We start from the raw sequence: 14327 nt of genomic DNA, 5'->3' as shown, positions 1-14327 counted from the left end.
TAATAAACTATCCCCCGCCGGACACCATTCCGGTATTTCTTAGTCGAGGTTTCGGGGATGGAGACAATCAATAATGTGAAAAAAAAATGTAACTAAGCTTAACTATGCTTAACTAAGGTAAAACTATCCCCCGCCGGACACCATCCCGGTATTTCTGAGTTAAGGTTTCGGGGCCAGAATTAAGAATAGAGAGTAAATGAAGCATGCACAACTTAAGCTAGGGTTAAACTATCCCCCGCCGGAAACCATCCCGGTATTTCTTAGTCAAGGTTTCGGGGAAGGAATAAATGAATGAATGAATAAGTTAATTAATACCGGATGAGAACAGATGGGCTTTCAGTCGTAATTTAAAAATACTGACTGAAGGAGCAAGTATATCTATTAAAAATAATCTTCACAGTAAAACTGAATTTTGATTGACTTTTACATGATAAAATTGGATAAAAATATAAATCTAAAACACACAAAAAAAGGTTTGTCATACAAAGGCAATGCATATGCATGGTAACACATTATTAAAGATAAAATTATTTGCGGTTACACTGTCTAATCCTGTTTAGGATTGCACAAATGTTCCATACAATGGCACTTCATTAAATAACACAGACAGACAAAATATTATGTACAGTATATCCTTCAGAAAATGATTGAAAAGATTGTTTAAGAACTGATTTAAAATGTCATGTTTGTCATTTAATGTTCAGTACTGTATCTGTATAATATGTAGACACTTTTTGTAATGTTTTTGTTTTGAGTTTGTGTTGTGTCCGTTGGATATTGTGCTCCGCCAACAGAGCAAACAGAATTTCTGTTTTTTTTTTCTTAAAACAAAAATGACAGTAAATGATACTTGACTTGATATTGTGAAAATTCCTGATTGTTCCCTACCTGATGTACAGTGCCACTTCATATTATGACAGATATTAACATTGCCCTGTAGATGTTGTTTAATTAGATTGTATAAAGAACTCCTTGAGGTGTTTGTAATTAGCAACACTACATAGTAATCAATGTTGTGACAGGAATTCAATTCATTATAATTAAAATAAATGGAAGAAATATTTCAACTTACTAGATGCCTGCATGAAAACTGCCGACGACTGTCCATTGTCAGAGGACCAGCGAATGACGCTGGTACAGACAATGTATCTAAGTTAACTTCTTTAAACTCTGACCTGACAAGGAAAACAAAAACATTTATATATTATATTTTATAGTATATTAATACAGGAAATTATCATACAGTACTGTAGCAATATTGTCAAATTGCAATACACATTTTTTGAAATGAAATGTTTCATTGATTGTACATAATACAATGTGAATCAAATTCAATCAACAAGCTGCAGTATGGTTGGTAGAAAATGTAAGGTAATTTGAGTTTATCCCTTCATGGCTACATTCTCGTAATTACTGTATTATTCAATGAAGAATCATTATATTCTGCATTTTAGCCAGAAGGAAGGAAGGACCTTCAAAGGGCCAACTTTCTGTCAGGCGCATTCTTGGTTAATTTTAACCATTTAATCTTGTATTTTTTTTTGTATTTATTTATTTTTGTTTATTTAAAAAAAGGGCATTTTTTTAATAAACAAATATAAAAAAAAAAAATTTTTAATTCAAGATTAAATAGTTAAAATTAACTAAAGAAAAAATACATACCTGTACAACCATAAAATAAAACAAAAAAACCGATACATACTTTACATAGAAAGAATCAAGGAAAATTGCAAACACAAACATCAAATATTAAAAATATAAAATTAATTTGAAATATAATGCATAATACATTAAAAAATAACGACAAAAATTAGCAGATATCTCTTATATATTGAAGTGAAATCATTAGTTTTGTTCATTTTTCTACTGAAGTAAATACATTTATTAAAATTACAACATGGCTGATTCAAACTTTGATTTTATTCTCTTATTTTGCATATCTTAAGAATGAAATATTCATAATAATATCATAGAATGCAATGGATTAGACATATACAGAATACATTCAGCATCTGCCATGATTACTTTAATCAACAGAGACATTATGATTGTGTGTCTAATATTTGACTCAAGTTTATTCCCTAAAGCTAGTTTACTGTAAGACAAGCAACCCAACTGTTAAATTATAGGTCTAATTATAATAATAAATGTGTGTCATCACACACTGTACATTCCTATAACTTATTAACTATTACTGTGCATTGCTAGCTATAGAAAAATACAAAATGTGTTACTGTTACTGCATAATTTAAATACATATTCAATTTTGTAGATGGATTACTTTATTGAAATAATAGTTGTTGTATATATAACAAATGAAAAAAGTTTTCTGAAAAACGTTGGCATTTCTTTTCAGGAAGACGTTAAATAATTAGCTTTTTGATACTGTATTTTACTTCCAACTATTTTGACATACAGAAATAACATCAGTGTTTTGCATAGGTTTGATTGGCTGTCTATGACTATTATAGTATCTCTTTCACTTTTTATTTGAAACCTTAGATATTTTACTTTGGATTTTGATTTGATTTGTATCTTTAATACTGATATTGCTTTTGTATTTATTTTCAAATGTAAATCTTGTTGTTTATACTATTTTAAATTGTTATAAAACTTGTGGCCTAGTGCGATTTGAAAGTTTAATTTCTCAAAAAAATTACAATATTCTTGGTCTTTTTAATAATTTGCCGATGTATAATATCAACTGTTAATTGTTTTGATTAATAACACCCGCAAAGCTACAAATTATTCCTTAAATTCCTGTCCAGTGGTCAAACTAAAAATAATCGCTTACAATTGAAATAGTCTACTGTTATTTTTACTTCCAATTTATTCAAAATTCATAATTAAAAAAATTGTAATTGAATTAAAAAAAACAACTTTAAAAAAACATCCAATTTCTGTGTGTGATCCATAAAAATTAAAAAATATATAGGCCTATAATATTACACAAAAAATTCACAAATATGATGTAAAACAAACTCATCTATAGTATTATTAATTTTATTCTTTATTTCTAAGTACAAATATTTATATTAACTTAAACATATTCTATAAATAAAAGTGGTGGTACAGGACATTAGTGATGTTCCCAGATTCAGTGAATGTCAGTATTTATAATTTTATAGGTAATTATAGTTATACTGTGTACATACCATCATTTTTTTCTCATTTTTGCAAAGACCTGACAAATAAAATACAGTATCTTGTCTCACTCTGAGACCAAACTATTATGTGTTGAAATACTTATTTTTTAAATATCTATGAGATTGTATTAAATATAATTTTAATAAAATCTAAAATTACTGGTGGTACTTCTCATTAAAAATGTTTTACAGTACTTTAATGTTCCTAGAACAAAATAATGAATGCACTTCCAAAATTATATACTTCAGAATTTATTTATATCTATTTCTAAACTATTAAACTTTTTGAGCAATCTCTGATTGTATCAAATTTTTAATTTATAAATTCTTGTTACAGAAGAAAAAACAAATGTGTATCTTCTTTAAAATGATGACATTCATACTTACATATTTGTATACATCCACTAATCACTATATTACACAACTTAAAGTTAATAAATCGAATCGTTAATGCTAGCTTTGTAATAATAATTCCATGGTTAGTCAATAGGCCAATACACAAAAGAAGAGCAGGGCTAGACAACTTCTGTCAGCGAAAATAAATACTGAGGATAGCCAGCTGCTCTTTGCTACTGTAGCTGTTCTCTACTGGCCTAGACACACCTCCAAACCTCTCTGTTAGCCAATAGATAGACTTGATTCTTTAATAAACATAAATCATTGAAGCGTGCAATTTGAACTCACTGGACCACTGAGGTCTTTTCCAGTGATGATATCATCACTTCAGGCATGCTCATTATCAGTATGTGATGCCATGTTTTTTTCTGTTTTCTTTGTTCAGCATCATCTTTTTTTTTTTAAGCCAAAAAGATTTTTTTTAAATATTAACATACAGTAGAGTATAAAACCTTTCACAATTGGATTTTTGATGGAGAAAAGGGAATAATTGCGATACTGTATATAGAAACAATCAAAGTTTAAACAAAGCATGTATCAGTACAGGCTACAGTCCATTACATCACTTACAATTATCTATTTTCATGAAATATACAGTGTACATACAGGGAAATTAGCAGTCATAACAGTAAAAGCGTCGAACGCGTCCAAAAATTGGACGTATTCTGGATGCATTCTTGACGAATTCTTGATGCGTCGGAAGCATCCAAATTGGGGGGTGGGGGGTGTTCTCTTGTGTACAGTATGCACGGCAGTACTTACTGTAATAATTGTGCTGTTTCAGTTTGCTGCTATCAATTGTAAAGTAGCACATCCAGCTGGACCTATAAATGCACCTCAGCCATCATACAGTAGTTAGGATTGAGGTCAGAAAAATTTAGGAATATGGACCTACATGTGTCCTGGAAATTGCATTGTAATTTTGTTTTTGGATGGAAGGTAAAAATTGTGCTGTTCAATTCAATAGGATTACATCAAGATCAAACCAGATTGTTAAAATTACACAAACCAACAGTGGTGTTGGTAGTCTATGAGTGCTAACTTTTCAAAGTACTGTATATCTCGCTCTTCGAGGAGAAAGGGCTATTGTCGGTTTATCCAGGTAAGCTAGGCACGAAATAGACAAAGGGCATATTTCTTTCAGGCCTTTAAAAAAGTTTGAATTTTTGTGAACATCATTCTCGGTAGCGCACACTATGGCTAGAAATTAGGCCTACTCTAAAATACAGTACTGTACACAACTCTAATTGCTAACATTTATAATCCATAGCTCCTAATCTAAAAATTACACATGTTTTTATTTACACAGTACTTTAAATAAATAAGATTACACTAGCAAACCTATTGTCCAATAAAAAACAAATATGTCATGACCTTTTTGTAACATTGTTATGTGCACTTATTGTACAGTACGGATGATAATGATCTCTAGGCCACTTTTTCTTCTTTCTACATCATGTCACTGTTTCAAATCAAACACCCCCATGATTAATTGTTAAATGTACTCAATCTATATGAATAAAAAATTACTTTTGCTCAATACAATCTCCATGGTTTCTAAATACTGTAGTGTGCAAATGACATTCTTCCATGATTATGTGGACGTGGCTTATTTCTCAAGTTAGTCAACTGTTTCGGTCAGCCGAAAAATGGCAAAAGGTTTCACTACTTTCTAGGATTTTTATCAGATAATCTATATTGTTTTGATAAATCTTGTAACATGACCACTGTTTTAGGAAGTAAGCAAGGTACATAAATAAAATTGTTAACAATTAGTGCAATGGAAACCAAGGCTAATTTCAATACAAAGTTCAGACATGCTTTCAAAAAACGTAAAAATATTTCAAGTTGTACAATTTGCACATGTTTACAATGTAAAATTTCGATAATTTTCATCTTTTATTTCGGAAAAAATAACACAGAGTACAAAATTCTCCATAGCTCAAGAACAAATTAGTGTCTACATTATTATAAACATAAAAGAAAAAAAATATCTATACAGTAAAGAAGAAAGATAATTAGCTGAGCAAAGGCATTAAAACTACAGTATGACAAAAGAGAATAACTAATTACAGACAAATTAGTGTAGAATTATTATAAATATAAAGGAAAAATATATTATATACTTGTCTGTAATTAGTTATTCTCTTTTGTCATACTGTAGTTTATCATCTCACTTCAATTTTCTTATAAATAATAAATAATTAATATGCTCTTGCTCAGCTAATTATCTTTCAAAGTTCTTTATATATATTCCTATTCACCCAGGCGGCACTTGCCAGTTCTTATACTATGACGTTATCCAAATTCCTTCACTTGCACATATGAAGCGCTAGTGTTGCCCGAAAGATCTGTTAACTTTTCTGGCTGTTTTACTTTATTGTTTTGATTTAGCTTTTCGCTTTTTTTTTGTATCTCCATTGAGATCCAGCCACTGATACCCACAGCATTGTCATTTTTTTAGTAATTTTCCTTTGGATTTATATATATATATATAAAGAACTTTGAAAGATAATTAATTGAAAGAAATGTTACAATACATTACAATCCAATCAACCGAGACATTTTTAATTCATCATGGACAATGGTAAATACAGGATATTGATACAGGAAGGATAGATGTTGACACAAAAGTTGTATCCTTTTACCACAGTAGGTATACCGTAGTATAGTCAACTCTCCCAATACCGGACTCTCTGAAAACCAGAAACTCTTCGAAAACCAGACTTTTCTTGAGGTTCAAAAGGTCCCAAATTTCTACCATTAAAACAATTCTGAATACAGGGAAAAATTTCATTAAAAAATTTTTTTTAGCAAAATTGCTAATCAAACTGATTGTTGAGTCGAGAAACATAGTTTTGTATTACATTTTTTGCTACACAATTTGGGAAATGTGTAGCAATAAGGTTGTTTTGTATAGCTTTTTGCTATGCTACACTGGCGAAATTATTCCCTGGAATATAGAGTATAATAAGACTTTCCAGAAAACATACTGTACATATGCTACATACATATGATATTATTATGCCAGCCAGATGGTGTCCAGTATTGAGAGAGTTGATTATATTTGAATGTCATATTTTAAACAGAGTGGGGTTGGGTGATACCATCCTACTGTACAGTACAGTAGGGCAGAATAAGATTACTACTGTAAAAGGTCTTTCACACCTGTTCCAGCACGGTTCCGGCAAATCCAATCGAACGTCATTGTTTCGTTTTTACGCGTCTACGCGCATATCGATTGGCGCATAGCCGCGTAGAGCGTCATGAAAACGAAACATTGGCGTTCGATTCGCCGGACCGGAACCGTGCCGGAACAGGTGTGAAAGGCCCTTAACTACTGTACTGTACCATAAACAAATCATAGTAAAAAATGACATACAGTATGCTTGTTTTTTTACTTACAACAATAACAAATGACATAAATTCTAAACAGTGAATGATGTACCAGTAGTCCTTGTTCTTTAGTACTGTATATCATTTATTATTTACTTTAAATCACTATATATTGCAAAAGAAAACATACATTATTCATAATTAACTGGTTTATGGAAAGGTTGAAGCCTACAGTAGGTACAGTATAGAGTAGTTAAACATTAATTACTGTACTGTAACTGTAGATAGCCAGAAAACATACAGGGGAATATTAACCTATACATTTGGTAGCCACACATTATCACTATGACTCATTGTGTACATAGAACAAAAAGCCATTATTAATCTACAGTAAAAAGGTTAGGGACATTTACCTACTCATATCTACTGTACAGTGTAAATGTTATGCGCGATTTGAACGATTTGCGCAATTTGAAATTGCGCAAAAAAAATCCTTGCGCAATTTGAATTGAAACATGTGTTTCAAATTGCGCAAGCAACGTATTAAATTGCGCAAGTAATCTGCAAATTGCGCAAGGTTTTTCGACAGATTGTGAAATCATGCACACCCATATTTTTATAGTAATTTCTAAGAATGATTCAAAATTAAAGATAAATATCGCATTTCCTTATTTTAGTAGTGCAAATATTGTTATAAGTTAGCATACCGTCGAAGAACCGACGAAGGAAAACGAAGCGGTGGTGTTCCACCAGGCGGGCGCGGCGCAGGCGGCCGGCTATACTACTCTAGCCTAGCTAGGGTCTGGACTACTGATACTGACTAGGTTACATGGCCTAGCTTAAACTAATATTAAAAACTTAATTTTGACATTTATTTTGATTTATTTCAAGTTACAGTGATAATATTATTTAATTGTAATAATAAATGTTATGTATTTATTATACACATGTTATCTTCGCATTTATTATGTTTTATTTTGAGTTATTTAGTTTCCAATAAATTATTATAATACCGATTGTCTGGTAGAATTTTGTTGCGCAATTTGAAAATTTACAGTTAGTTTTCAAATTGCGCAAAGGTGTCATATTGCGCATGAACTATCTTGCGCAATTTACAAATTGTGCAGCGCAATTTAAAATTGCGCAAAGATTTTCTTGCGCAATTTGAAATTGCGCAAGTCGATTGCGCAATTTGAAATTGCGCAAATCGTTCAAATCGCGCATAACATAAATACTAAAAACAAAATACAGTACTTCTAAAACCAGTGAAATACAGTACAGTAGGCAAAATTTCATTTTTAAATTTTGTTTAATTTTATTTTAAATCTAGAGAAACTTAGTTTTTTACTTATTTTTTGCTGTATAATTTATAAATGTGTAGTAGTAGTTTTGTATAGTTTTTGCTATGATATAATGACAAAATTATATTCTGTACGTGCAGTACTGTATTTAAACTATCACATACTGTACAGGGAGATGCAAAATAATCTCTGATCAAATACTGTAGAGTGTTATACTGCCATTTCATATGTTTTTTCATTACTGCTACAGCCTACATAGGCCTAACAGCCTTTTAAATATACACAGATATTGATGTTTAAATAGATAATAAACCATCATAACCACAAAGTTGCTATGTGGTTTAATCAGAGAATGTAAACAGTGGGAAGCCACTTCGCGTTTTGACCGTTAAATCGTGTAAAATCGACTTACTTCCGCATTGACCATTTTGAAGCGCCACCTACAGTATCGTTGAAAACTGAAACCACGATTTTTCGTCGCCTAGCAAATAAGTGCTGTTTTATTTTAAGCTTTCATGAATATTTAAGAACCGCCCAACATTACCTATTATGGTAAAAGCATTTCCTAATAAGTATAATTGAATAACCAATCGGTTTCCTTCAAAGAAACCGAAGCTAATACAATACATTCGGCGACTGAAGTCGGGACTCGTGAAATTTATAAATGTGGTACGATTTGACTACTGTTTTGTTGTCCATTTTCTGAATAGTCGGAGGTGCATCCCAACAAATTAAAAAAATTATAATCAATTGTTTTATTAAGAATAATATTAGTTTAATCGAGTATGATATATTTCTATCCTGTTCAAAATTTGTTGGTGTATTCTCAGGCCTCGAAAGGTAGGTACATTTTCTAGCTGTGAGCGTGGTTTCGGCAACGCGAGACACGTGTGTCAGTATTGGCGATAGCGAGACGTGTGTTGTACTGTGTTGATGCTGATTCGATAGTCGTTAAGTTGTACTGATTACGAGTATCATTGGTCCTGGCCGGCCTAGCCTGGTGATCTGATCCCCCCAAAAAATACTTTTTTTCAATCAGTATTAATATTATTATTTTATTTTTCATTTATTATTTGATTTATTAGGCTCAATAGATGCCTAGCTAGGCTACTATTTGGCCTAGATTATATAAATAATAATAGCAAATACTGTAATATTAATTAATAAAATACAGCTTCCATTTGCCTTACTTTTATGTCATCATACAGTATAATATTATAATTATATATACAACCAGACATTACAATTTTTTTTAAATAATATTTATTATTTTTTCTGACACTTTCAGGAATCGTTGATGATGCAGAGTTCTTTGTCATTGTGACTTCAAACTGAGAGTGAAGTGGATAAAAAGATGACACCGGTAACTACCGACATTGTCATACCCAAACTATAATTTAATTATTTAAAACAAAATGTTGAATTACAATATATGTATGTTGCAGAGGATTTAGATGAATTACAATACAAATATTTATGTTGAATGCAAACCTACTACACTATACTCTGTAAATTATGTTATTGTCATGTGGTAGACCTTAAAAATTGAATATTTATTGTATGTTAGGCCTATTTTATATTTTATTAATACTGTATTAGTTATTAATTTATATTATACAGTACTAGTTTGTACATGTTTTTACCCAAAAAAAATGAATAAATAATTTGTTATTCAATCTAATTGCTTGTTTGTTCATCAATAACAAAACAATTGTAAGCAAGTATATAACAGTTCTTGTTAGCCGCTTATTTCAGGTCATATTATTAATATTATTATTAGCTAGGCCCGACGCGCCCGATCACAACGTCACTAAGTGACTTTCCGCCCCTGGAACAATCGCTCGCTAATAGGGCTAGGCCTCGGACTCGTATAAAAGCTATTATAATAGTTATGATAAATATTCCTCAACTAAAATGTATACTGTGATAAATAAACAAGTAATAATATACGTTGTATTGGAATGTATTTATTTATATGAATTCTTATACGCGGACAATTATAAACATCGCGTATATCGTTCGCTATAAATAAATTCATAAACACGATGACGATGTGTTTACAAAATGGCGGTTTCGCTAGTTTTCGATGGAACAAATAGTGGTACCTTTAGTTTGAATAGTCGGAGCTGCATCCCAACCACCGAATTTTGTATCTTAATATCGTATTCTGTAGATTATTAATTTTTCTAACAGGGATTTTAAATTCAGGACTGTTCAATTTTTCTAAATATTTTATTTTAACGATTTTCTAGGGTACAATTTCGGAAAAAAGACATTGGTTGATTTTGCCGTTAAATTACAGATTATCGTTTTGTTCAAATACATTTAATTTTACATGACAATATATTAAAACCATTTATGAATTTATTTCACTAACAATATTTTTCCGATAATCAGCTAAATTTACAAATATTGTGTTTTTCCAACACCCTAAAATTTAGCAATTTTGAACTAAATTAGAAAAGTAGGGCGCCCTCTCCTAGTCGAAATTTGACACGATTTGTCGACTGGCTGTCCCACTGTAAAGCTACTGTATAAAGCCCAACAATTTTATATTAAAATTGCTAATTGCCTCTCCATCTTTGGTGGTCGTTGGTGAGAAAACCTTAAGCTGGCAATAATCGGATGGGCCTACAATACACAGGTTCAAGACAGTTAAAGACCCCTTCCCTGCAATTTTGGACGTTTTTTGGAAAATAATACATATATATCACTTTAAAAACATTAAACCATGTCATTCCTTGTCTTAAATGTACGTTTTATGGTAAATTATGATAAAAAGTGAGAAACAATGCACTACCTAAGTAGCTCGCGGCGATCGACCTCTCGTGGACGGTCTTAGGCCTAGCCTAGCTAGGCTTAGTTTTGTAGGCCTAGCTGGTAAACATCGGTAACGTACGAACATCGTACGCGAGCTATATACCTAGCCTGACGTTGTATAGTTGCTGCATTAATTGGCTTTCTATTTTTGCCAGACTCCGTTGATACAAATTGGGGAGTCTTCCATTTGTTTTGGCCTCACGATCAATCGAAATGTGGGCGAATTACAGGTGAAAAACAAAAATATCAATCCGCGCGCAATGCATTTTGGGATTTATAGCGGGCCGCTATAATTATTAGAATCGACTTATTTTTCACATTTTTAACCGTTTAAAGACGAAAAAAGTTATCGCAATAGGACCATATAGTATTATTTTGACATTAAATATAGTTTGTGATCTTAAATTAGATCTAAAAAACGTAGGGAATGGGGCTTTAATAATTGCTTGACATAGGCCAACAATTTAAAAATTCTCTACTTAAATAACTCAAGTAAATTGTGTATATGGGACTTTCTTTAATAACTGATAACAACCAAATGATCTAACCGAATGTAAATAGTTGTTAATGGAATAATGGTGTACTGTAGGGGACAATAAACAATATAATAAACCAGCACACTACTATAGTATAAAAACAAAATTAAATATTTCAAAATTGCTGGTTGAATATTACAGTGCAATTAATTAACTTCAGAAATTCACTTTGCATATTTGTTGTCAACATAGTTCAGTTATTCCTTTCTATTGAAGCACAAATTACCAGAACCGTATAAACATTATTTTTCAGAATTTGACTCGGCGTATTTAATAACATCATAGATATCATTTCTGCAAAAAACTGTGGAATCCTTCAAAGAAAAATTAAGGGTCCTTCCTCAAGGACTACACTACAGACAGGACCTATTACTGAACCAAGTAAAGTATTAACATGTATTGTTATTTGTTCTTTACTTGCAATTGAATACAATGATAATTCACATAAATTATCAGGTGCTATCGTTTGTTATTTATGCCTTTCGACAAAAAAAGGTAACATTATTATTAAAAAATGGTTTTTTTTTTGTATTTATAAATCATAAAAACCAGGAAAACCCTACTGGCCCCCTGATCCACTAGAGGACAGAAGACTTATTATAACCACATGGAGGTATAAAAAAGATACCTCCATGTTATATTATTATTACCATCACTATGATGCCTATAGATAGGAGTACTCTATGAGTTAGGTGTCTTTTCTCTCTCCGCCGACTGCCTAACCTACCTTTAGGGGCGCTAGTTCCATTTCGCACCTGTCGTTTATTTCGACTCAAAATTGGTTATTTAAGTAGCTTTATCGTGAGTACCACACCTTAGAATAGGGCCTCAAAAATACTTTTACGAAGGATATCACACAAAAAGTAAAAAATAAATCCTTTAAATTGATGAATTTACAGACGTGTTTCTCGCACATCGGTTTGTGAATTTCGCATACTCCATGTTCAATGTTGTTGTTTCTATGGAGCGCTAAAAGAAAAGAGCAATCATAACAGAGGGCTAAAAACTCAGTAAATTGCGTATATTTAATGCATTTATTGGTGAAAATTACGTTCAATTTTATCATATTTTGTCAATGTCAATGCAACAAAAATATTACTGTTGATACTGTACATGGTTTTTGCAGGAACTTTTAAGAATGAAAATCGACAAATTCATCATCATATTACATGTACTGCATGCTGTAGGGGTATACCTGATCTAGGCCTAAATAATATTCCTCTTAGTCTATAGTCTTACTCTTAGTTAGGCCTAGGGTAGGTTGCTATTTGAAAACAGCAAATTATTAGCAGTAAAATGTTAAAGCATTTTTATTGACAAAATATATTAAAATTAAACGTGTATTTCAATAATAAATAATACGCCGTGGTTAGGATTCCGGCACCGGAACTCAACTGTCCACCGTTAGGGAATCCGACACGCTATTGCGCATGCCCAGAGCTCTGGGAAATGAATTTAATAGCTTGCACACTCTAATAATAGTGCCACACCACGGAGAGTCGGAGTGTTATAGGGATTTACTGTAGCCTAGATAGTCGTTGCGCGAGCGAGAGAGCGATGGATGAAACTTGGCCTATGCCATACATGAATTAATAATTAAAATATGACTACGCCACGCGTTAAAATAATTATAATGATATTAATAAGTATCAGTATCTATCTAAGAATCGTAATGCTGTTTTTAGCGTTGCGACCCTGACTTCCCGAACAGTTTTTTCACATCCACGCGGTGGCTGCCGTCAACAAATCAACTTGTGATTGCATGTTGTATATATGTACAGTATATGCGTTATGAAAAATCATATAACTAGTCATGTAATTATATAATTCATAATGATATGAATTTTATATATGAATGAAGCAACCACTTTTTAATTACAAAATAAATACTATAGGCCCACTGGTCACGTAGTCTAACTGGTAGCCCTAGCCTAGATTAGTGGATCCCATATTAGTAGGCATCTAGGTTAGTTCGCCGTGTGGCGCAGCTATGAAATAATCCATCGCTGTTGATAAGTATAGAGTCGCCGATTACCTCGCTCTGGGCATGCGCAATAGCGTGTCGGAATCCCTAACGCTGGGCAGTTGAGTTCCGGTGCCGGAATCCTAACCACGGCGTAAATAATAAGAAGACGCATTCCACTGAGTTTGTAACCATCTATTGTTGTTGCTCTTTTGGCGCTCCATAGAAACGAAAATATTGAACTTCGAGTATGCTAAATTTGCGAACGGTATGCGAGAAACATGTCTTTAAAATCATCAATTTAAGGATTTATTTGTTACTTTTTATGTGATTCTTCTTCATAAAAGTACTTATGAGGCCCAATTTTAAGGTGTGGTATTCACAATAAGTTGCTTAACAATTTGGAGTCAAAAGGAAATCGAAATAAAAACAGGTGCGAAACGGAACTAGCGCCCCTTTAGGTTAACTAACTAGGCCTAGCTAGGCTGAGCTACTAATAATATAGGCCCTAGGCCCACTAGGCTACTAGAGTAGTACTAGCTAGGCTTACTATGGCCTACTGCATGTTAAAGTGTTATTATCGTTAGGTTGGGCCATCGCATAGTAGGCCTAGGCCTAGGCCTACCTAGGCCTACTAGATCGTCAACAACAAGTCTCAACAGACGATTCCCTTCACACACACATTTTGATAAAGTGAATTAACTATATATGTATATTATATAACTGAATAAATAAATAACTTACTTTTTATTCAAAAGGAAACTATCATAAGAAAGTAAAAGCTGTCAACTTTCCCATTTTCAAAACCACCTTTTATATTGCATTCCTC

The 14327-nt window shown here is 32.1% G+C and overlaps 1 protein-coding gene across 2 annotated transcripts in view; it reads right to left on the bottom strand.

Annotated features, from left to right (window-relative positions):
• The window catches only part of LOC140050295 (alpha-N-acetyl-neuraminyl-2,3-beta-galactosyl-1,3-N-acetyl-galactosaminide alpha-2,6-sialyltransferase-like), a 40031-nt gene extending 25704 nt beyond the window's left edge, over positions 1-14327 (bottom strand). Inside the window, exons 1-2 of one of the 2 annotated variants that reach the window (XM_072095419.1) lie at positions 14243-14327; positions 1073-1175 (exon numbers count right to left, since the gene is read on the bottom strand). In XM_072095419.1, the coding sequence (XP_071951520.1) occupies positions 1073-1108 (36 nt within the window). In that variant the 5' untranslated portion in view covers positions 1109-1175; positions 14243-14327. Of the gene's footprint in view, positions 1-1072; positions 1176-3533; positions 3938-14242 lie in introns of those variants that run through there. The other variant, XM_072095418.1, reaches the window with a different exon arrangement.

Source organism: Antedon mediterranea, chromosome 5 (genome assembly GCF_964355755.1).
Source record: "Antedon mediterranea chromosome 5, ecAntMedi1.1, whole genome shotgun sequence".
Lineage (NCBI taxonomy): Eukaryota > Metazoa > Echinodermata > Crinoidea > Comatulida > Antedonidae > Antedon > Antedon mediterranea.
Note: the sequence above shows the minus strand (reverse complement) of the source record. Positions and strands in the feature narration are given on the sequence as shown.